General features: G+C 43.5%; 1 protein-coding gene across 3 annotated transcripts in view; it reads right to left on the bottom strand.

The window, feature by feature from the left end:
- Positions 1–4389: 4389 nt before the first annotated feature.
- UST (uronyl 2-sulfotransferase) overlaps positions 4390–23654 on the bottom strand; it is a 318211-nt gene continuing 298946 nt past the window's right edge. Inside the window, exons 8-9 of one of the 3 annotated variants that reach the window (XM_030316555.2) lie at positions 19254–19533; positions 4390–4728 (exon numbers count right to left, since the gene is read on the bottom strand). In XM_030316555.2, coding sequence (XP_030172415.1) covers positions 4599–4728; positions 19254–19533 — 410 coding nt within the window. In that variant the 3' untranslated portion in view covers positions 4390–4598. Of the gene's footprint in view, positions 4729–16695; positions 17720–19125; positions 19534–23654 lie in introns of those variants that run through there. The other 2 variants (XM_030316556.1, XM_030316559.1) reach the window with 2 other exon arrangements.

Raw genomic sequence — 23654 nt, 5'->3', positions numbered from 1 at the left:
CACCACTTTTATTGTTTTATGCACAATTCTTCTCTTTGCCATAGTAAAGCCTGAGCGCGTTTGCTCCATTTCAAGCGTGCTGGCCTTGTTACAAGCGCTATGAAAGCGTACTGGGCCATATAAGGTGTGACGGCCCCCTTACACGTGAACTGGCCCCGCAAACGGGGACCCACGGAGCTCACCTGCGGCTCCGTCAGCGAGCTCCCTTGCTGACTTCACGTTCCGTGGTGTTAATCAGCCGTGGGCCAGAGCTGCTGGTGACTCCTCTCTTCTTTGAACGTGGACCCAGGGCAACCGTGAGTCGTCCGCTCCCTCCGCCTCCGGACCGCGTCTTCAAACACAGCCCTGTCTGCGCCCTCCCGGCTTCAGGCCCCTGGAGGGTCTCTGTGCTCAAAGTTCTTTAATTTCCTTTATGGATGTAGTAAATCATTCTACACACCGCAGAGCAGAGGAAAAGCCTGATTTATGAGACCTACCTGCTTGGTTCTTTCAGAGTAAGATCCCCACGTGGAATGGTTTTCTCTCTTCAAATTCTTTTTCTTTTCATATTTCTTAAATGCTTAAATAAAATGCACGTGGCACATCCATCAGAAGCTGAACAGCGGAATTCCGGTCCCATCAGGCCTCCCGCGATGGCTTCCAAGAGGTGGCGAGTTACTGCCTTGTCACTTGTTTGCTCTCCATCTTTCTTGTTGCTCCCCTCCTCTTGCTCACTGCATCTCCCCCAGCCCCCTCTGCTCAGTGAAAAGGAAATAGTTCACCTCATTTGTTCATGCCTTCATGGGTTCACTCATTCACTCATTCACTCCGAGTGCTGTGTTAGGTGCTGCAGACCCGCAGTGAACGAGACAGGCCAGGTCCTTGACCTCACAGAGGGTGTGATCTAAAGGGCAAGATAATGGGTGAATGGCGTTTCCAGTGTAGTGTGGCGAGTGCTACGTGAGGGAGGAACGCGGAGGGGACCCTAACTCAGCCTCGGGGAGGGTCAGGTTGGGCTTCTGGAAGGTTTTCCCTGAGCTGAAGGCTGAGTTCTGGGCACTGGGCAGTGAGCCAGGCACCTAGACAAATGCTGGTTTAGCTGGCCTTCTGGAATTGTCTGGCTTTCCTTATGGGCTGTAAGTGCGATTTTTGGTGACTGTAAAACTGTGGTTGTCCGACCATGTTGGGACACTTGGTGGCAGATGTGACAGAGGGAACATTGTCAGAGCAGCAGCTGAGAGACAGTCCCTTAAAACTGTCTCTAGGGCCCTGATTTTGATATGTGAGATAAGCCAAAATGCAAATAGCAATTTGAGTGTGGATGTGTACTTTGGGTGCTGTGTGTGCTCTGAAATGTAAGCGTACTGCTCGTTTCTTGTTTCTCCTAACTGATGAATCTAGTTTTCATCCAAACGAATGAACTCTTGTGAGTTATAAGCATCATCTAACGGAGACTAGGTTTTCTCAAAAGCCAAAAGAGTTTAAGAATTTAGCATTCTTTGGTTTCCGAATTGAGACCAACAATATCTCTTGATCTTTGATTTTTCTTTTTCTCTTGAGGGGAACTTTGACGTATTTTTGTCATTTAAGTGTTGCTGAAAGATACCTAGGGGCGCCTGGATGGCTCTGTCCCTTGAGCGTCTGAATCTTGATTTTGCCTCTGGTCATGATCTCACGTGAGATCGAGCCCCGTGTCAGGCTCTGTGCTGAGCATGGAGCCTACTTGAGATTCTCTCTCTCCCTTTCTGCCCCTCCCCAGCTTTGCTCATGTACACACGCTCCCACTCTCTCAAAAGTAAACATTAAAGAAAAAAAAGAAAAGAGGGGCACCTGGGTGGCTCAGTTGGTTAAGCATCTGACTTTGGCTCAGGTCATGATCTCACAGTTTGTGAGTTCGAGCCCCGCATCAGGATCTGTGCTGATGGCTCGGAGCCTGGAGCCTGCTTCGGATTCTGTGTCTCCCTCTCTCTGCCCCTCCCCTGCTCACGCTCTGTCTCTCTCTCAGAAATAAAGCACATTACCGAAATAATTTCAGGATTACTCTTAGCATTTCAGTGAGGATGTGGTAAAATTGTACCATCAAAAAATGAGAAATGCAGGTCCAGGAGAGACTGTCTGAAAATCAGGATGAAGTTACAAGAAGTTGTTAGAATATAGTGTGGGTCTGATAATTCCCAGCTGTCACTACTGGGTTTTCTTAGTTTTTTGGGCTAGTTGCTTTCTGTGTAGCAAAGAACCTATTTTGATCAACGATATTTTCCACTCATTAAGGTAAATTCTAAATTCCCTTCATATGTGCTGCATGGGAATCAAACAATAAGAAACAGAGTTTAATCTGGAGAAACTGAATAGAATTTTTTTTTTTTTTAAACGTTTATTTATTTTTGAGACAGAGAGAGATAGAGCATGAACTGGGGAGGGTCAGAGAGAGAGGGAGGCACAGAATCTTTCTCTTTTCTTTTTTTTCTTTTTTTTTTTTTTTTTTTTTTTTAAACGTTTATTTATTTTTGAGACAGAGAGAGATAGAGCATGAACTGGGGAGGGTCAGAGAGAGAGGGAGGCACAGAATCTTTCTCTTTTCTTTCTTTTTTTTTTTTTTTTAAACGTTTATTTATTTTTGAGACCCGAATAGAATTTTATAATTGAGAAATGGATCGTCACATTTCTGAGGAAAATGACAGTTTGTGATGAACCGTCACCTAACAATATGGCAAATAGGGGAATGGATTTAACTGAATGGAGGCGCTGAATGGAGGCATTTTAAATAGCAGACGCCTTGATACAAAGCACGCGGAGAGGAGCTGGCTTTCTTGAGGATGCACCATTACAGTGGCCGCCTGGGTTCATTCACCCTTGACCCATGCTCCCCTGGGCTAACATGGGATGCCAGACCCAAGGCAAGTTTGAATGGTGTATGTAATTCTTGTTGAGGGTGAAAGGTATCTCAGTGAAGCCCCACAAATGTGTTGGAAAACAAAGAGTAAGATAAAAGAGTGCCTGGAAACAGAGAATGGGACTTCTGCGGGGCAGAAGAGAGAGCTAGGCAGCACAATGTGAAGAGCAAAGTCGGCCACCGGCCATTAAGTTCAGTCAAGTGATGACTCAAAGATGGGTCTGAGGGGTTAAATCCACTGAAGTTGTATACAACTCACCAGGGAGGGCAAATTTGAATAATAGTTGGCTATTTAGGGGCGCCTGGGTGGCTCTGTCGGTTGAGTGTCCAACTTCGGCTCAAGTCATGATCTCATGGTTCACAGGTTCAAGCCCTGCATCGGGCTCTGTGCTGATGGCTCAGAGCCGGGAGCCTGCCTCGGATTCTGTGTCTCCCTCTCTCTCTGCCCCTCCCCCGCTTGCACCCTGTCTCTCAAACATGAATATATGTTAAAAAAAAATTTTTTTTAATTGGCTATTTAGTTTAATAGAGAGAGGTGAACTTGGTAAGTTTCCTGAAAAATCCACTTTTAGTTGTCACCTATCGAATGATCTTGCCCTGAAGTCTCACTGCTCCAAGCGCAGTGCCCAATGATTCAGGTGGCGAAGTGGCTTTAGGCTAAAATGACCTGTCCGTTCTATGCATGCCTCTGGAATTCACCATCAATATCTAAAACTCCTCAGAGCCTACATCCTGTCTCATAATCTCATCTCCAGAGAGCCATGGCTCCCCTGCTCTGCTCCTTGCGCCCGCCAGCCTCCCTCCGTTGTTAACCCCCACAGTGTATACAAACAAGTTGTGGTGACATTCACAAGCTCTAGCCTTGAGGTTAGCGTAAGGGAGTTTTGCTGAGCTGGGATGCTGGGCGCCCGCTAGGCTCACCCACAAACTAAGGGTCTGGCTTGCACATTTGGATACAAATTCATGCACTTGCAAGTTATAGTTTGCCACATGTCATGAGCCTATATGTCACTTGAGACTAGTAGAAAGTAAAATATGAAATATACATCAGTTAGGAGTCTATTGTAATTTATGTGGAAATGCTTTGGAAACTTGAATGCTCTTAACCTTTTTCTTGGTCACAGACCACTTGGAGAATCTAGTGAAAATATGTACCCCTTCTCAAGAGAAATACCCATCAATATGCTTAACTGTAAGAATTTTGCATATAAATTTGAGATGTTCATGGACCTTCTGGTGTCATGGATTCCTGACCTAAAGGGATTTATAAGTATAAAATGTTATTAAGAGTATTCTTTTTACATTTAAATGAATAACAGGATGTAGAATTGTACACTTAACACTATCTCAGTGATACATTACATGTAGGAAAGAATATATATATATATATATATATGACTGGAAAGATAAGCACTAAAATATAAATAGTACTTATATTTGGGTGGTGAGATTGTGATTTAATTTTATTCTTTGAATTTGTTACACTTTCACATTTAAAAATTTTTACCAGTTTATTTTCACAAAAGTAGCTGTTTATTGTGACCAATTATGGAACTACCGGGCAGAGCTCTCAAAAACAAATCTAAAAAGACACAGTAGTGACCACTCTTCCGGATGGCTACTCATTCACAACATTTACCAGTCTCTGGGATCATGTGATCTATGGGAATCCTCCTTCTGATCTTCCAGTTGGTGCAAGAGTGGGGGCCTGACTCAGCGGAATCAATCAGTGTCTTTCCTCAAGATTTTTCTGAACTGTAACTAGCCAGGAGCCAGCCAGCTCCTTTGTGGTGACTGAAGCTGTGAGTGAGGTCTGGAAGCTTTGAAGCCGGGCGGGGGACACACTTCCTGCTGGTCTGCAATGACAGAGAGAGACAGAGAGACACCTCATAGTTCCTGGTTGTTCAGTTGCCTTTGAGTCCAGCTCACCCTAGTCCTTCTTGCATTTTGGTTTTCAATTCTTCCTTTGATTTATACCTTTTACCCTTCCAACAAATTTCCTTTTTGTCTGAACTGGTTAGAGCTGGATTTCTGGCACCTGGAACCAACAAGTCCACACAATTAACAAAAGTATATTTATAAGTACTCAAGAATAAAATTGGACTCAAGTTGTAAAATAAGTGAAATCGACAGGAGCGCCTGGGTGGCTCAGTTGGTTGAGTGCCCAACTCTTGATGTCGGCTCAGGTCATGATCTTGTGGTCATGAGATGGAGCCCCGCATTGAGCTCCACGCTGACGGTGATGCCTGCTTGGGATTCTGTCTCTCCCTCTCTCCTCTCTCTGTCTGCACCTCATGCTCTCTCTCCCTCAAAATAAATACATAAACATTGAAAAAAAAAAGAAATCGACAATATGTCTTAACACAGAAAGCAGCTGGCTTTGGGTGTCGGACCTTGTGCAGGACAGAGGGAGTTCAAAGAGCAGAGACAAACGGAGGTTATTGGTTCAGAGCCTCAGATCATTCTGTTCATTTAGGAGGTGGAACTTGTCTTCTTGGCTCTATGTAGAGACAAACAATAACGGGATTGTCCAAACCCTGGTTATCACCATAAACATGATAGGTCACTTCTCTCATTTATGAATGTGATGCTCGGGGTAACGAATTTACAAGTGAATGAAAGATAAACGTATTTTCTGATTCAATGAGCTAGAAAACAATCCCTGCATTAATTTGGCAACCTGAAGATATGTGAGCCCTGCCAAAGAGAAAATCTGAGCAAATTGTTAGAGATACTCTACAAGAATAAACAACTTTACAGAGGAGTTTGTGTGCTACACAGCGAGTTCCATTTCAACAAATGTTCAACTGTAATGAAAGTAGTTAGAAATACCAGGGCATGGCTTAATTATGTGAGGAAGAGTTGACACAGTGAAATTTAAAATGACCTGCCTAGCTACAAAATAACTCATCCAAGGGGCGCCTTGGCTCAGTCCGTTAAGCCTCCGACTTCAGCTCAAGTCACGATCTCGCGGTCCGTGAGTTCGAGCCCCGCGTTGGGCTCTGAGCTGATGCCTCAGAGCCTGGAGCCTGCTTCCGATTCTGTGTCTCCCTCTCTCTCTGCCCCTTCCCTGTTCATGCTCTGTCTCTGCCTGTCTCAAAAATAAATAAACGTTAAAAAATTAAAAAAATAAAAAAAAAATAACTCATCCAAGCAAAAAGCTCCAGCTTCAAATCCAGTTCTATCTGTCTCCTATGGAAAATTGTATTTTCTATCGGCAAATGTGTGTTTCTACTGAGTTTTAGAAATGGCCTGCTGCAGATATGTGGGAAGCAGGTCATGATGGAGCCAGTTCCACCTTCGGGAGGCTGGTTAGAGTGGTAAAGCCAGAGGGAAGGATTTTGAGTTCACATCGAAATCGACCATACGATAATGAGACTAGATTTTTTTTTTAAAAATCGACATACTGCAACGTACAAACTCTAATTCAAGTAAAAGCTATGTTCACATTTCTTGGAAGCTGAGAGATATCATTAGCACGGTATTTTAGAGGGAGACCTTGAGTCATCTGATCTGACATGCCTGATGTCTTTGGATGATTCTAGATTGGGATTTGATGCTGTAGCTATGAAATCAGCACTTTTTGGCAGGCAGGGCTTTCAAACTAGTTAGAATCTCAGTGTTTATTTTATTGTGGGTTTTGATACGAATTACTAAACTACTTTTCAGGAATGTACCAATTTTATTCCCATCAGCAGAGTATTTCATCATGCCCTCTGTTCATCCCATGCATTAGCACACTTAACCTGGTTTGTCACTGAAGTACCAACAGTGATGTCACAATGTCACTTCAAATTTCTTTGATTATTCATGAAAATAAACACTTCCTCTTATTTCTTAGCCTTTGCAGAGCTAATTTTTGAGAATGAATACGTTCTTTGCACGTTTTTGTTGATTTATATAAGTTCTTTATATATATAGTGATTTCAATCTTTTTTTATGCCATTTCTGTCACAAGTATTTCTTCATTTTTAAATTGTGACTCAATTTGGAACCTCAGTGATTCTCATTTCCTTTTTTCTTCGTGATTTCTCCCACTGTGCTTGCCTTTAAAGCCCTTCCTCGTCCCAAATCAGATTCCCCTGTGATTTATGCTCACTTGTACAATATAACGTAAATCCTGTCAATTCACTGGATCATAGAGACATATTTGGGTAACAGCGTGAAATCACTTTAATTTGAATAGCATTTTTAAATTTATTCTATTTAAAAGAAAAAAAAAAAAAGAGAAGACAAGAAAAGAGAGCATAATGGAAAGACAGAGATCTGTAGTCCCTGAGATCCTGGGGTGTTTGTTGGGTCTGTGTCTCTGTATAAGAAGAGGAAACCAGCACTGACTTGCCTCTGCCCTCGCAGTGCTTCTGGGCTTTGGGTTAGTGTTCTGGCCGGAGTCAGGAAAATAGCTAGAGGCCTGGATTTGCTAACAACAGCCCCAGTGCAAGTTACAACGAAAACACAAATGTCTCCTATCTCACCTGACCATCAAGTGGATTAGGTGCCTGGAAACCCAGGGATGAAATGAGGGGCAGTCTTTTGGGAAGGGAGGTGAGTGGGGGAGGGAGGAGCCTGGGAAGTCTGATTCCTAGGGTACCTTTGCCTTCTGCCCTCCCCCTCTCCTTCCTCACTCTTAAGCCCTGCCCCCAAGACTTGGACACTAATTTACAAGGAATGAAAGGAGACTTTTTTTTTTTTTAAATGTTTATTTTGAGAGAACATGCAAGCGGGGGAGGGGCAGAGAGAGGGGGACAGAAGATCCCATGCGGGCTTTGCCCTGACAGCAGAGAGCCCCCACGTGGGACATGGTGAGATCGTGACCTGAGCTAAAGTTTGACACTTAACCAACTGAGCCACCCAGGCGCCCCGAAAAGGAGACATTTTTAGATTTCTTCTCAACCCAGTTTATCTCTGGAATCATTTTCTCTTAATTTCTTGAACTAAAATGTGTACTGAAGTAATAAGTGGAACATAGTAAAGATCAAACCAGGTAAAATATAGGTCTTACTCCAGTCAAATCTCCCCACGAAAGGCTTGTGTCTGGAATTAGAGCTTCAGAAATGCCCCAAGTGAGGGGAGGAGCTGTTTTCTATTATGTTCAATTAAACTCTCAGGCTAAGGGTTCAAGTGCTATGTTGCCATCAACTCATAAGAGAACCCTGCAATTATTATGTGATAAACACAACTAATGAATGAATGGATGAAGGAAGGAAGGAAGGAAGGAAATGAAATGAAGGAAGGAAAATGAAGGAAATGAATGAAAGAAAATGAAAAGCATTTCCTATACAAGAGGAATAGAAAAGGAATCAGAGGATTCTAGAATCAGTTCAGCCACTATGCAACCTATCTGAGCCTCCTTGAGCTTCAGTTTTCTAATCTATTCCAGCTGTCTATCCACAGAGTTGATGTAACGTATTTGAAAGCGTTTTAAAACATGGTCTGGAACTATACATTCTGGACATTGATCAGAGTTTAGCTGGCCAATACTAAATAATACTTATAACTATGGAAACCCTTTGCTTCTCAGTCACTTCAGTGAAAGGGAGAACCTAGATGTACAGGTTAATAATTTTCAGTGTGAGAATGCTAATAAATGATTCCTACTCTTCCTGGGATATATGGTTGGCCAGTTTGTTTGAGGGCTGGTGCTCATAAGCCTGAGGTCAGAGATCTGCTTTTGGATCAATCAGTTTTGCTATGTTTTCCACCCAAATCGGTCTGAAGCCGTCTAAGATAGGCAGGTGTCTAATCCACCATCTTTGCTAGAAAAATTAATCAGGCCATCTTACTGATGGTGAACCAGTGCTCCGGTGTCTGTATGTGCTTACCTGGAAGTCAAAGAATAATTAGTGTAAAAGAAAAGAAACCGCAGGCTTGAAGGAAAAGACTTGTTTTAAGAAAAAAAATATCAAAACCAGAAGCTCTATGTATTCTGGGTAGTCAACTACAACTGGCCTTCTCAACCTTTTTCTCATATAATGGCACATCTAAAATATGACTAGATTTGTATGATAGTATGCTGATGTCAACTGGGGGGGAATTTGGGACCCAGTCCCAGCTGCTTGTGGCCACACAGAGGGATGAGGGGATCGATGTAATGCCCGTTAGGAACCCTGCTTCCGAGGACAGTGAAATCCAGGAAGGGATGACCAGGCTCGCTGGCCTCAACACATCCACACATCTCAAATGGAAACCCTCTGCCTGCTAGGGCAGCCCTCTCACTCCATCGCTCTCTCACTTCATCATTTATAGCACTTGTATCTGTATCCAGCTGGAAATACCTGAGTTAATGCTACATTTTCCCTTGGTTCCTTTGGGTCCATTCAACTCAAATATCCACAGAGGACCTTTGTAGCAGGCACTATTTTCCATTGGTTGAAATCATTCCTGGGGCCATCTTTAAGTTCTGTCTCCTGTCCTTCTTCTCCAGTCTCTTCCCCAGCCCCCGTCCACGCCCCGGGCACACATGGTGATGACTAACGAGGGTTTTGCCCAGCATTCCTTCACCCATTATACAGTCAGAGGCAGAATTCCATCCAGATGTTCCCCATCTTCTGTGTGCCACCCACCAGCCAAAGCCAGCTAAGAGGCAGCAGGCAGGGAGCCTGGGTGACATAATTCACAGGCAGGGCTCAGTGTCTCAGGAGACGGAGCCTGCGAAAGAAGGGTAGTGAAAGGAGGAGAGCTCTGGGAGGGCAAAGGGAGAATAGTCTGCTCACCTGCCAATGGATTTAGAAAAAGAAAAACGATTTCCTCGTGTTTCTTTTCTCTTCTGAAAGGACTAAGGGTTCCTCACCGTTCTCAGCATAAAATAAACATTTCTTCCCAAATCCTTGGCAGTCAGGCTCAGTTTTATTCGGCCTTCTCGGATATGCATCCCGGCCTTGTCACTTACTGGGCTACCACAGGCGCGTTATTTAACCTCCGTGGGGGTCTTTATTTCCTATTATACAAACAGGGTACAAACTGTTCTTGTAGACCTACTGAAAGGTCAGCTTTCCTTTGTGCTTTAGATCGGCCCTGTATTTTTCATACACATTCCACTGTCCCCGGAGGGGGACAAATTCCACATGAAACCTCCTCCTCGTTCAAGTCTTCACCCACCTCTCACCTCCGTATTCAGCTCCTGCGCGTGGCAATAAGTTTTTGTATGTTAAGCATATCTGAACTGAGGTTTATCTGAATCTTTGCCTAGTTTGCACTGCCTTGCTGATGGAGCGATATGGGATTCTTCTTCCTACATCCTCGTTTTGCTTCATTGTACCCACCTCGTCCTCACCGCTACAGCTGCGGTGGTGGTGTTTATTGCTTGAGGGTTATGATGACCGCGTGACGCAACTCTTGATTACCGAATGGGAACTTCAGTCGTGTTGTAATTATACAACGCACTCAGGAAGGGTGATCTGATGAAGACCAATTTAAAAAATACTATCGTAATTTCAAAACAAGGGCAACAACATGAAAGCATGGCACACAGTTTGGGAAAGATAATACCCTATGAATCGACGGACAGTGTGAACACTGCGTGATTTTTTTTTTTTAATTTTTAATGTTTATTTATTTTTGAGAGAGAGAGAGAGAGAGCGAGAGAGGAGAGAGAAAACGAGTGGGGCTGGAGAACAGAGAGGGAGACACGGATCCAAAGCAGGCTCCAGGCTCTGAGCTGTCAGCACAGAGCCTGATGCGGGATTTGAACTCACACATGGCGAGATCGTGACCTGAGCCGAAGTTTGCCCCTTAACCGACTGAGCCGCCCAGGGTGCCCCAATGTGCACGTTGTGTTTTAATACACTGTGACGTCCTTCTGGGCCACACTCCTCTAAAGCATGGAGGAAAATAAGCAGGTGTGGGAGAGAAATCAGGCTTGGAAAGACGGTGGGACTTCCTGAGTAAATTGTTATGGCTCCGGCTCCCCCTAGTGTACTGAACAACACAGAGTTACCCCAGTGTGCAAAAGCTGAGCTCAAGCTCAGGAGCCAGTATTCTTCTCTCCAGCCGCCAGCCTTACCTGAACAACTGGAGATCTCCATTTTGGCCACCGTTTCTTCCCTACGGCACAACTAACCACAGATCGGAGACGAAATGGGGCAGATATATCTGTATCCAAACTGATTTGAGCACCGATCTTCGTGGAAGGACTGAATTGATTCGAGGCAGTCCAAGAAATATTTAAAAGTATGTAAAAAAATTGCTTTAAAAAGAGTTGCCACTTTCCTCATGAAGTAGGGGATGTAATTAAGGAGCATCAGCAAAAATTAAAGACGATTCCTTGTTAATTATTTTACTACACATTTTGTCGGCCCCTGCCTTCTATTTATCAAACCATTAGGCATCTGTAAATATATTTTCCTCAAGCAGGACACAGAGACCACTGGGAAGACCAAAGATCGAACTACAGTGGAAGGAAAGTAACTCTTCCAATGGGGAAAAAAATGACATATTAAAGATGTTTCTTAAAGTGTAATCTCCCAAGAACACTAGTTCCACAATGGGTCTTACTTTAAAAAAAAATTTTTTTTAGGGGCGCCTGGGTGGCTCAGTCGGTTAAGCGGCCGACTTTGGCTCAGGTCATGATTTCATGGTCCGTGAGTTCGAGCCCCGCGTCGGGCTCTGTGCTGACAGCTCAGAGCCTGGAGCCTGTTTCAGATTCTGTGTCTCCCTCTCTCTGACCCTCCTCCATTCATGCTCTGTCTCTCTCTGTCTCAAAAATAAATAAACGTTAAAAAAAAAATTAAAAAAAATTTTTTTGATGTTTATTTATTTTTGAGAGACAGAGAGAGCACGATCGGGGGGAAGGGCAGAGAGAGAGGGAGACACAGAATCTGAAGCAGGCTCCAGGCTCTGAGCTGTCACCACAGAGCCCGACGTGGGGCTCGAACTCACGAACCGCGAGATCATGACCTGAGCCAAAGTCGGACGGTCAGCCGACTGAGCCACCCAGGCGCCCCTAACGGGTCTTAATTAGGCTTTCATGATAAGTCGTTTTGAGACATGTGGGGTTAAACAAAGAGAAACTGACTTTTTAAAACTTCAGTATTCTTCTAAACCCTTAGTGTGCTCTTAAAACCCCACTGTGTGACACTTAGAGCTGACGCATTTCCCAAATTGTCTAACACCATGATTTTTTTTTTCATGCCTATCCCACACACCTGGTTTGTGAATTATCTTTTGGGAACGAATACGCCCTGGATGAGAATTTCATTAACTTTCAGTCGAAGATGGAGAACGAATAGGAAAGTAAGCCAGAGGAGGAAAGGAAATGAGTATTTGATACAAGCAGCCAATAGAGTGGCTATAAAGAAGTTTGTGATCAGCGAAACATTAGTGACGCAACAGATTCAGAGTCCGAGAGTGGCAGTCCTATAATGGGGTCAGAAGGACCGACCGTGGCGAATGCATCGCCAGCCCACGCAATCATTACCAGACTTCTCCCAAAACGTCATAGCACTGATGCCATCGTGAGAACGCGAAAGACTGCAAAAAGTACAGTGCCCCATCCTATGGGGTTTTCCACTTTTAATACAACTTTTCTTGTGCACTACCTGTACTAATTGATGTGGACGTTTTAGGCCCTTTATTACAAACAGGATCATAGAGACACAGGGTACTTTGAGGAAGTTAGAAGATGCCTGTATTTAGTGGAAGTGGTGAGTTTGAGAGGATTCCGATAATTCACAGCTCGACAAACTCTTCTCAAAGGGAGTGTTAGAGAAAACTGGAAGTCCATACAGTGGCTTGTCTTGGATGATGGCACATGATAAGAATACTGACTCATGTCCACTAGAATGTGTCTATTCCTATTGGCTCCATTCACACTTCAGAAATGCTGCTGGCCATGGACTCATTGGTACGTTGGGTGACAACATGTTCAGTCATGAGGGTTTCGGGGGCATCAACGGACCTACAATGATGCGTAATTGTAGGTTCTCTTGTTGAGGACGCAGCGTTTCGTGGAGAAAACAAACATTCATCAGCCCCCAATGGATTGTGGCTCTTAGTCTCTTAGCATATGGGGGTGGAGAGTGGGACACAGTCCATTCCAGAAGCAACTCTTGGGCTTCAGTGGACCTCCTATTTTCCAGCTGGGTGGACTTCAGGCATGGAGAGGTCAAGTGATTTAGTCAAGCGCCTGATGAAGTCGAGCAGCTGGGACGTGATTTCAGGGACTTTGCTGGTCTACGGCTCTTGCCCGAGTCAGTCAACAGCCCTGTTTCCTGGTTCTAGCCGCTTCTCTAGCTGCACCACACAGTCAGCGTGCTGCGTCCTGCGTGGCCGACCTCCCGGCTGTCTCTGCTCACGACTGGAATAGGAGGTGTGTTACAGGTCAAGTCTGAATGCTCTGGCAGCACAGCGTAAGGCAGATTGCTCCGTGCCTGCTCAAAGCATACAGTGTCTGGTGAAAGCCAGATTGAAGATAGCTAAACTCACATGCCAAGATTCCAAAGGAAAAACTTAGCTCACATTTTTCCTCTGCACGGTGATTTTTCTTCCCCTCCTTTTTTTCTCTTCCTTTTTTTTTTTTTTTTTTAAAAGGGAATCCCCATGTTTACACGTTGAAATCCAAAGTGCACCAGTGGTCAGTTCACAATTCTGTGACCCATGAACATCTGTGGGCCAGGGTGTTCCTTGGGAATCGGCGGTGCCGGGCGCCGTGAGCCAAGCCTGCCCTACGCAGAAAGGAATTCTCCAGTGAGTGAAGCAGTCAGCGAGGGAAGAGGCCTGGGAGCGTTCAGGGCCTGGTTACTCTCTAGCTCGGGTTTTCCAGAGGCATGTCTGCACTCGACTTCAACTAGTTTTATGAGCTGTATTTGACTTTAGTTTTTGACGCAGGTCCTTCTGAAGCTCCTTAGAGGAAGCAGAACACGAATCTTCGTTTTAACCTTTAGGAAAGATAGAACTCTCTAATCTGCGGTGGGCAAAATGGAGCTCAAATCCAGAAATAAGAAGCCCTCTTTGTCCTTTGAGTAGAGAGAAAAATCTCAGAGGGAACAGGTTTATTTTGACATCTGTCCCGGAGGACTTAGTGCTTAGTTAGGGTCTCCCTCTGTGGAAGGGGGTCCCATGGGCCCCACAGCCGGGCGAGCTGCAGGGAGAGATGGCTTCAGTGTGGCGGGTGGCACTGGGGGTGGTTGAATGTGCCTTATCGTTTCCATTCCGGATTTAGGTCGGTAGAGGGACTTTGGCGGTATCGTCGTTTTGATTTGTTCAGTATTCACAAATTCATCGAACCCTCAACGGCAAAACTTAGCATGTGGTGTATTTGAATCTTGTATATTTCTGGAGTTTTTTTTTTTTTTTTTTTTTTTGGCCTTGTTCTAAATTTTTTTTAATGTTGATTTATTTTCTAAGAGAGAGAGAGAGAGAGAGAGAGAGAGAGAGAATGAGCTGGGGAGGGGCAGAGAGAGAGGGAGACACAGAATCCAAAGCAGGCTCCAGACTCCGAGCTGTCAGCACAGAGCCCGATGCGGGGCTTGAACCCACGAACTGCGAGATCGTGACCTGAGCCGAAGTCGGACACTTAACCGACTGAGCCACCCAGGAACCCGTTTCTGGACTTTCAATTCCTTACGTATAAAAAAAGGACAAGGGCTAGATGGCCGCCCAGCCCCATGGCAGTTCGAAGGTTCTGTGAGTTTAGGCTTGCTTCTCTCCTAGTTGGAGACCAGTTCCTCTGCTCCAACTTCTCTGCTGTAGTCTGGGTGCTGTAAGAAGAACTGTGTCCCCCACAAAATTCATATGCTGAAGTCCTAGCAACCAGTACCTCAGAATGTGGCTGTATTTGGAGACAGGGTCTCTACAGGGGTAATCAAGTTAACGTGAGGCCATCAGCATGGGTCCTAATCCAATACGAGTGGTGTCCTTATTAAAGGAAGAATTTGGGGGCACCTGGGTGGCTCAGTGGGTTAAGCGTTCCACTTCAGCTCAGGTCACAATCTCGCGGTTCATGAGTTTGAGCCCCACGTCGGGGTCTGTGCTGACAGCTCAGAGCCTGGAGCCTGCTTCGGATTCTGTGTCTCCCTCTCTCTCTGTCCCTCCCCCACTCATGCTCTGTTTCTCTCTCTCTCGAAAATAAACAAAGATTTTAAAAAATTAAAAAAAAAAAAAGAATTTGGACATAAATGAGTGTGCACAGAGGCGAGACCATGTGAAGACAGAGGGAGAAGATGCCCAGGTACAAGAAAGACACGGGCCTCAAGAAGAAACCGATGCTGCTGACATTGTGACCTCAAACCTCTAGCCTCCACAAGTGTGAGAAAATAAATTTCCGTTGTTTATGGGCAGTCCATCTATGGCACAAACACTCTGAGCTCTATATCACAGTGAGTTTTCTGAGCTGTGAAAGATGTTCTATGTTTTTTTTTTTTTTTTTAATTTTTTTTTTTTCAACGTTTATTTATTTTTGGGACAGAGAGAGACAGAGCATGAACGGGGGGAGGGGCAGAGAGAGAGGGAGACACAGAATCGGAAACAGGCTCCAGGCTCCGAGCCATCAGCCCAGAGCCCGACGCGGGGCTCGAACTCACGGACCGCGAGATCGTGACCTGGCTGAAGTCGGACGCTTAACCGACTGCGCCACCCAGGCACCCCTCTATGGTTTTTTTTTTAACAGACTCTTAATATTGGTTTTAGCCTAAAGCAGTCTTGTCTTTCCTAGGATATTTAAAATACTTAGAAAAAAATGTTTCTTCATCACCAGACATGAAGGAAATTTAGTAAAATAAACCCTCTTTACTTTTACTTGAAGGGAATTTCATAATTTCGACCCATAGAACAATTGTTCTGGATGCTTATGGACCATCAGTCCACCTTCTGAGAAATACTACCATTATCTACACGTTTCGTTTAAAGCCAAATAGTTCGCTGGATGAACTTGTAGGTGAGAGCACTTTTCTGAAGAACTTCGGACCAAACACGCAACTCCAGATGGGGTGGAGTCCGGGTTTTGTTCGATACTTCTGTCTTTAAAGGTCACTCAGAGTCAAACATCATGTGACCAAGTTACAGAACAAATTAAATGATAAAAAAAAAAAAAAAAAAGGTAACCATTGGTCACTTGTTTAAAACTCAGGCTCTTGCTTAAAGTAAAGCATGTTATCGCCAAAATAGATTTTTCTTTCCCTTAGTACCAAAACTCTGGTTCTTCCCTTTTACAAAATAGCCACAGGAGTTGGCATGGGGTGCCCAATTGCTAGAAAGCAGGGGACTCCCTGGCTCTCTGCAAGTCCCTTTTGAGGTGGCTGTGAAATTTCTCAGGGAGTGCTTCTGGATCAAAACTGCTCGCTTGGGAGGGGAGAATCACCCAACTTTTTGAGGCTCTGTGTGTCCGAGAAAGAGATCAGAGTACATGCTAAGAGGCGTGGTGGGAAGGGTTCTGACCAAACCCCAGACAGCAGACCAAGCAGGGCACGTGGAGGCAAGGTCAGGTGCTCAGTATCGTGTCCACACAACTAGAGGAATGAATGCCTCGCTCATTTTCTCAGCCAGCTTTTTGGTGTCACCCAATGATAACACGAATAGAGTTTATAGATTCAAAGAAAACCCGTCTTTCTAAAAATCACAGCTTGAAGGAAGAAGTTTGGCCGATTAAAAAGGCAGAGGGCGCTGGGAAAAACTGCAGGCACTTTTACTTCCAGCTAGGAACAGAATGGGGAAAAAATTGCAACTTATTTATATTCATTTATTTATATGGATGATGAATAAGTTAAGGAACACTTCATCTCAAACACAGATTGCTTTTATTTTAGCTAAGCTAATGTTTCAGTTCCATATATATATTTGAATTTCCATCAATGTCAAACACCATTTTTTTCTTCCTTCTTCTTCTTAAAAAAAAAAAAAAAAAAAAAGGATTTACAAGCACTTTTACGGCACTCCAGAAGAGTAGGCTGAAGGTTCATAATAATAATTTTCCTTTTAAAAAACATCCATCAGACCAAAATAAAATCATTTTAATTAACTCCTTCCTGAGTAACTAAAACCTTGGAATGTGCTGAAAGGTTATAATAAATAAGGCAGTCAAAGATCAACCAGCTTAAAATGTATTTTTTTTTAAATTAAACTATGTAAAATGTACAATATATTTCATGAAGTACAAACTGCGTTGGGCTCAGGGCCAAAGAAATCCTGTCATGTGTGCCAATAAATTGATGAAGTGCCTTGACTTTTAGGACGTAGAGACTCTTTGTTGGGGCAAAACAGCATTAAGGCCCTGCAAGTGAATAGGTCAGCATCTCTTGTTGGCATGGTCTAATGATCACTGCTGACAGTAAAGGCCTTTGAACACACAGCTGGAAGTGCTCGTGTGAACTTGCACTAGGACTATGCATTTTGCAAATGACCAATGGGTCCTGATGTTCTGACGAAAGCAGAGATCACTAAGCCAGTTCCATTTTATTTTCAGAGAGTGAGCCTGCACAGTGTGTAAACTAATTATCATTCTTTATATGCAGTTTCATAGAAATGACTCACAACGTACCAGGCGCTGTTCTTATCTTTTGTTTTAATAGGACAGCTGTTCTCTGGGTTTGCTTTTTAAGGTATGCCTAATGGTAGGGCCCTGGTCTCTCTACACAGGACAAAGGATATTTCCTCTTCTAAGAACATTTTCTTAATCACGTCTCTGCCCCAGTTCTCTGAGGCAGAAAGGAGGCCCACCAGTGGCCCAGTGCTGGACTTTGTGCCTCTGTGGTCCCAGCCTTCACTGGACTCCTGTGGGGTAGAGCCTTCTTAATACATCTCATGATAAAGTAGCTTTAGTGCACACTCGACAGGTTCCAAATGACTTGCTTTATATCTTGGCTACTGTCCAATTTTAGTGAACGAAGAAAAAACTCTAGAGAGACTTGTTGGTTTCTGAAAAGTAGAAAATGTGTAGCTTGTGTAAAGTCAGTCTTATTTACTATTAAGTACTCCCAACTCACACTCTGCTAGTGCTCTTGAAGGGCTGGCTCTAGGGGAGAAAACATGAAGGAGACAAAATCTGTCACATGTATCCCGTCTGCCACCACCCCCCGCACCCCTGCTTCTCAGCTGGCTGTATGTTTTCCACCCAGAAATATATGCGTATCCAGAGCGGGGGGGAGCAGTTAAAGATGAAAACATTTCAGTATCCAAAGACCCACGGGGTCATGAGTCGGGGGCAGATGACAGGAGAGGAATGGGGAGAAGAGACATTTCAAGCAACGGAACTGCCCCACAGCTATGCACCACTCTGGGGGCAGACGCCTGCTCACAAAGCTGGTCAGGCAGTCTCTTACCAGAAGCTCTTGCTTCTTGTCTTAATGTCTTAATAGGGGTCCTCAGGAAAGAGCTGCTTCCATAACAAAGGGGGTTGGAGTTTCACCGCTGCCTGAGTAGAACTCAGTACCCCTTTGGACCAAAACCAGGTACCCTTCAAGGGACCAGAAGGTGAAAGATGCCATTATGGTGGGACCCAGCTTGGCCAGGGGTTAGACTATGAATTGTCTGTGGGCAGGCTTAGAACTTCTGCCACAGGAGTGAAATGCCAGAGCTAAACCGGTTCCCGGGTCTCCAGTGAAAACGATGCTGGGGAGAGAGATGCCATGTGGGTACAAAGAACACAACCGAACCAATTTTCTGATGTCACATGACCTCCAGAGATGCTCACGCCTACACTTTTCCTTACACGGCAAACAAATTCTTTTCCCTGCTATGCTACTTTTAGATCCGTCAGAATGGTGCTTGGAAACGGAGGGTCTCAATGGAGCTTGCCCTGCACCTTGACCTTGGAAAGTACTCAAGGCTCTGGACTGGTTGGGGGTGTGGCACAAGCTGACTTGCCATTTCAGACAGAAGTATGCTGCTGTTGGCAAAAGTGTCCCCTGAGATGGACCAGAGGCAGAATTCTACCCACGTGGGTGGAAACCACTCATCCAGGGGCATCCTCCCTTTTGAGGTCCTTATCAGTCTTACCTTCCCCTCTTAGACACTTCTAGAGTAGATTCCCTGGTGTCTGAAGTGGTTTTGTATTTCTACCGAATTATGGGTAAGTCTGGGTGTTTCCTACCACTGAGGTAATATCTTTACAAGTCATTTTACAAATGATAAATTATTGGGCTACGGGCTGTATTTCTCCCCCTCCTCTCATTATACTAGAGGGAAAAAGCTATGTTATGATGAACTGCCCTGTGATGGCGCCATCTAGTGTACCTGGGAAGGATCCGGGGAACCAGGAAGACCCAGAATACAGTTAAGAAAGACCCGCAAAACCGGGCATCTCCCAATGACCCCAACATGTGGGAATGTTTCGTTCTTTTTAATGCAACTGAGCATTAATTTAGTCCCTTAAGGATTTTTCTTCCCCCAACAAAAAACTTTCTGGAAAAGGGAGATAAAGCCAGTGGAGGCAACACAGTGCTGGCATCACCTCTTATAAATATCTTCTAGCCACTTCTCGTCATCTTGTTCCTCATCATCGATCGGCTCCTCGGTTTCCAGTGGAGTTGGAATAAAGAACTGGGGTCTCAGAGGGGGCCTGCTGACGTGGGACTTCAGTCCAAACTTGCGTTTCAGCAGGTGGAACTGCTCTTTGACGTAGTGGTAGAACTCATACTCGTATCTCATTCGCTGGTAGAGAATCTGCACGGCCTCGGGGGAGGGGACAGTCTTCTTCACGGTCACAGTCATATTTCCAAGTTTCCTATGCTCTGGAAGAGAACCAGATTTGCATATGAGCAGTCACCTGTAATGCTTTCGCGCAAAAGGAGTAATGATGTACTCTGCATTATGTACATAATACCGGCAGCTCCTATGGAAGGAAACTCAGCGTGCAAAGAATGGAAGGGGAAAAGGGTGCCCAACAATATTTAGAAAGATTTCACCTTAACCTAGGTGTTAATATCAACATTAGTTGACTAAACATAAACTACCTGACATTCTTTGCATGGGATGCCAACTATGTAATTTGACCACAATTCAATGAACTACAAATTATACATTCCTTTGAGCAGCAAAATTGACCCATTTTTCCTTTTTTATTTCCTGTTACACACACCAAGGGCTTTCCTTTCAGGAAGAAGCACAGGAAAAAGCTCTCACCACTTGCCAATCATCTTGCTTTTTCTTTTAAAATATTGCTATGTATTATTGATAGTTTAACTAGATATAAAAGCTATTCGCAGTTCATTATTTCAACAGGGCATTTGTTAAGAAAATAAAGGGAGAATTGCCAGATTTCTTAAACACAATGTTAACTGTTATAAATTTTGAGGGCTTTTTAAAATATGGTAAATTATAACTAAAATCTGCGTAGTTTATATTAATGACTAAAAACACAATGTGTTCTATATTTACATGTAATGCCTAACAAAAAATGTTATATGCATCATAAAATTTTAAGCTTTTTTTGTTCTGTTTTATTTATTTTTGAGAGAGAGAGAGAATGTGTGAGCAGGGGAGGGGCAGAGAGAGAGAGAGGGACAGAGGATCTGAAGTGGGCTTTGCGCTGACAGCCGCGAGCCCAATGTGGGGCTCAAACTCACAAATCATGAGATCATGACCTGAGCCAAAGTCAGACATTCAACCAACTGAGCCCCACAGGTGCCCCCAAATTTTAACCCTTTTAAAGTGTACATTTCAGTGGCATTAATTACATTCATAATGTTGTGCAACCATTACCATTATTCCCAAAATTTTCTTATTGCTCCAAACAGAAACTCTGTACTCCCTTCCCCAGGTAACCTCCAATCTACTTTCTGTCAATGAATTTGCCTTTTTTAGGTATCTCATATAAACGGAGCCATATAATAATATGGTCCTTTTATGTCTGGCCTTTTTCACATAGAATCCTATTTTCAAGGTTCATCCATACTGTATACATGTCAGTATATGAATAAATGAATAGTACTCCATTGTATGGATATACCACAATCTGTTTCTCCATCTACTCATTGATGGACACTTGGGTTGTTTCTACTTTTTGACTACTGTGAAGAGGGCTGCTGTGAACGTTTGTGTACAAGTATTTGTTTGTGTCCCTGATTTCAGTTCTTTTGGGCATATACCAAGAGTGGGATTGAAGGCCTATGGTATTTCTCTGTTTAACTCTTTGAAGAACCACCAAGCTGTCTTCCTCTGTGACTGAACCACTTTGCACGCCTGCTGGCAACGTAGAAAGGCTCCAATTTCCCCAGATCCTTTTCTATAATTGTTATTTTAATTAAAAACATTATAGTCATCTCAGTAATTGTGAATTGGTATCTCGTGGTTTTGATTTTCATTTCACTAATGACTAATGACGCGGAGCATCTTTTTATGTGCTTGTTGGCTATTTGTAGATTTTCTTTGAAGAAATGTCTATTCAAGTCCTTTGCCTATTTTGAAATTGGATTGTTAAAATTTTTGTTGTTGAGTTGTAGTTGTTTATATGTTCTAGATATTCTGCATATATATCAGGTATACGATTTGCAAATATTTTCTCCCCCCTCTTAGGCTCTCTTCACCCTGTTGATAGTTATCTTTGATGAATAAAGGGTTTGATTTAATGAAGACCGATATATCTATTTTTTTCTTTTGTTACCTGTACTGTTATACTAAAAAAAGCACTGCCAAACCCAAGATCATGAAAATTTGCCAGGATATTTTCTTTTATCATCTTACAAACTAAAACTTTTGTCACCAAAGTTGAATAGGTATATTACTCACCGAACATAGCTCCAAATGGCTGGTGCTAAACTTGGATTCACCTGACAGGACAAAGGTCCATCATTTTTTAGAGTATTTGAGATACTTTCTGAAGCCTCCAATAGCAATTCTAATGAAGAAATTCTTGGAACAATCATGGCCTAATTGAAATAAGGGTGTTGCTTTTCCAGTTGAGTCTTTTGAAAGGTGTAATGCACATTTGGACATATGAGTTCTAGAATTTTTGTTAAAGAATTTGGCATAGTCTCTTCTAAAATGGGTTTATGATAGAACATTTTATAATGTCTCTCTTCTTTGCAGATATTGGCTATAGCTAATCTGAGGAGAGACATATTAATAGGCGTATCCCTTTGGGTTTTTAAAACACAGAGTTTAAAAAATTGGAATTAGGGCGCCTGGGCGGCTCAGTCAATTAGGCGTCTGACTGTGGTTCAGGTCATGATCTCACGGTTTGTGGGTTCGAGTCCCGTATCGGGCTCTGTGCTGACGGCTTAGAGCCTGGGTCCTGCTTCGGATTCTGTGTCTCCCTCTTTCTCTGCCTTACCCCCGCTCGTGCTCTCTCTCTCTCTGTCTCTCAAAAATAAATAAATGTAAAAAAAGACTTTAAAAAAATCGGTACTAAAGACAGACAAGGCACCAAGAGTTTTCAGTTAACACTGAAAGGCACAAAAAACATAACTCACTCATTTCCAGACTCCTACAATCCCTTCCTCTCAAAGCACTCTAAATTGTGTAGCATTTTGCTATTTCATACCATAAAAAGTATTAGGATTCCTGTGATTTTAAAATAAACTCTTTAATTAACTTACTTGGCCCAACCTGGTCTAAAAAGAATATATATATATATATATATATATATATATATATATATATAAATATATATATATATAAAATCTATCTATATATATATATATAATCTATATATATATAATCTATATATATATATAATCTATATATATATAGAATCTCTCTCTCTCTCTCTCTCTATATATATATAGAATCTATAGAATACATAAAGAACTTTACAAAGACATATATGCTGCAATTAGTGAAACAATTAAGGAAACCGGGCAAAGGGAGTGTGAGGCTAAGAAGGTCAGCACTGGGGATAATGGCTTCCACCTCCCGATCTGGAAGGATCTCCCTAGAGTACTGCTCTTGCCTCTTGCCCCAGTCTCTCTCTCAGGAACCAGGGCCAGAGGGGTTTCTCTGATTGTGCATTTGGGGGAAGGAGTTGAGATGCCATTCCTTCTGGAGAGAGTATGTCTGTCTGCAGAGACTTCACACCTTCCTGCAGAGGAGGTGAGGGCTTCCAGCCGTGCCTGGGACTTGGTGGGCAAGTCTGTCTAAGCCAGGATGGAATATGACCGGCCCACTTCTCTGCACATCTAGGCTGCATTCATGTAATATACCCATTCAAGTGATTTGGTAAAGAAGCTGACATTTTCATCTCCACCTATCTGTCTCCAGCGTCTATTTCTCAATGAGTTTAAAACCCAGGCAGGGAGACATGGCTGTTATTTACTAGTTCCCCAAACCCCAATATCGAGGGACATAAGATGAATGTTATGAAGTACTAACTACTTGTGCAGGAGGTGGGTTGAGAGTTTGGCCCTAAGCTTTCCAACAACCAACAAAGAATTTAACACTGGACTGCTCTTCATTTAAAACAGTCTAGTCACTGGGGCGCCTGGGTGGCGCAGTCGGTTAAGCGTCCGACTTCAGCCAGGTCACGATCTCACGGTCCGTGAGTTCGAGCCCCGCGTCAGGCTCTGGGCTGATGGCTCAGAGCCTGGAGCCTGTTTCCGATTCTGTGTCTCCCTCTCTCTCTGCCCCTCCCCCGTTCATGCTCTGTCTCTCTCTGTCCCAAAAATAAATAAACGTTGAAAAAAAAAATTAAAAAAAAAAAAAATAAAACAGTCTAGTCACATCCATTCCTGGTTATAAACCATAGAGAAATGCCTGGTATGAATTTTCATAAGAAAAAACTGCAATGAAATTAGTATCATTTTTAGTAACGTCCTTTGAACATACGCAGCCATGAGTTTCCTGGGTGACAGAGAAAAATGGCACACCCCAGGTACTCAACTTGGGCTTGATCAGGGAATATGCTCCAGGGTAGAGG

The sequence above is a fragment of the Lynx canadensis genome, chromosome B2 (genome assembly GCF_007474595.2).
Source record: "Lynx canadensis isolate LIC74 chromosome B2, mLynCan4.pri.v2, whole genome shotgun sequence".
In the NCBI taxonomy this organism is placed as follows: domain Eukaryota; kingdom Metazoa; phylum Chordata; class Mammalia; order Carnivora; family Felidae; genus Lynx; species Lynx canadensis.
The sequence above is the reverse complement of the archived record's forward strand: the minus strand, read 5'-3'. Positions and strand labels throughout refer to the sequence as shown.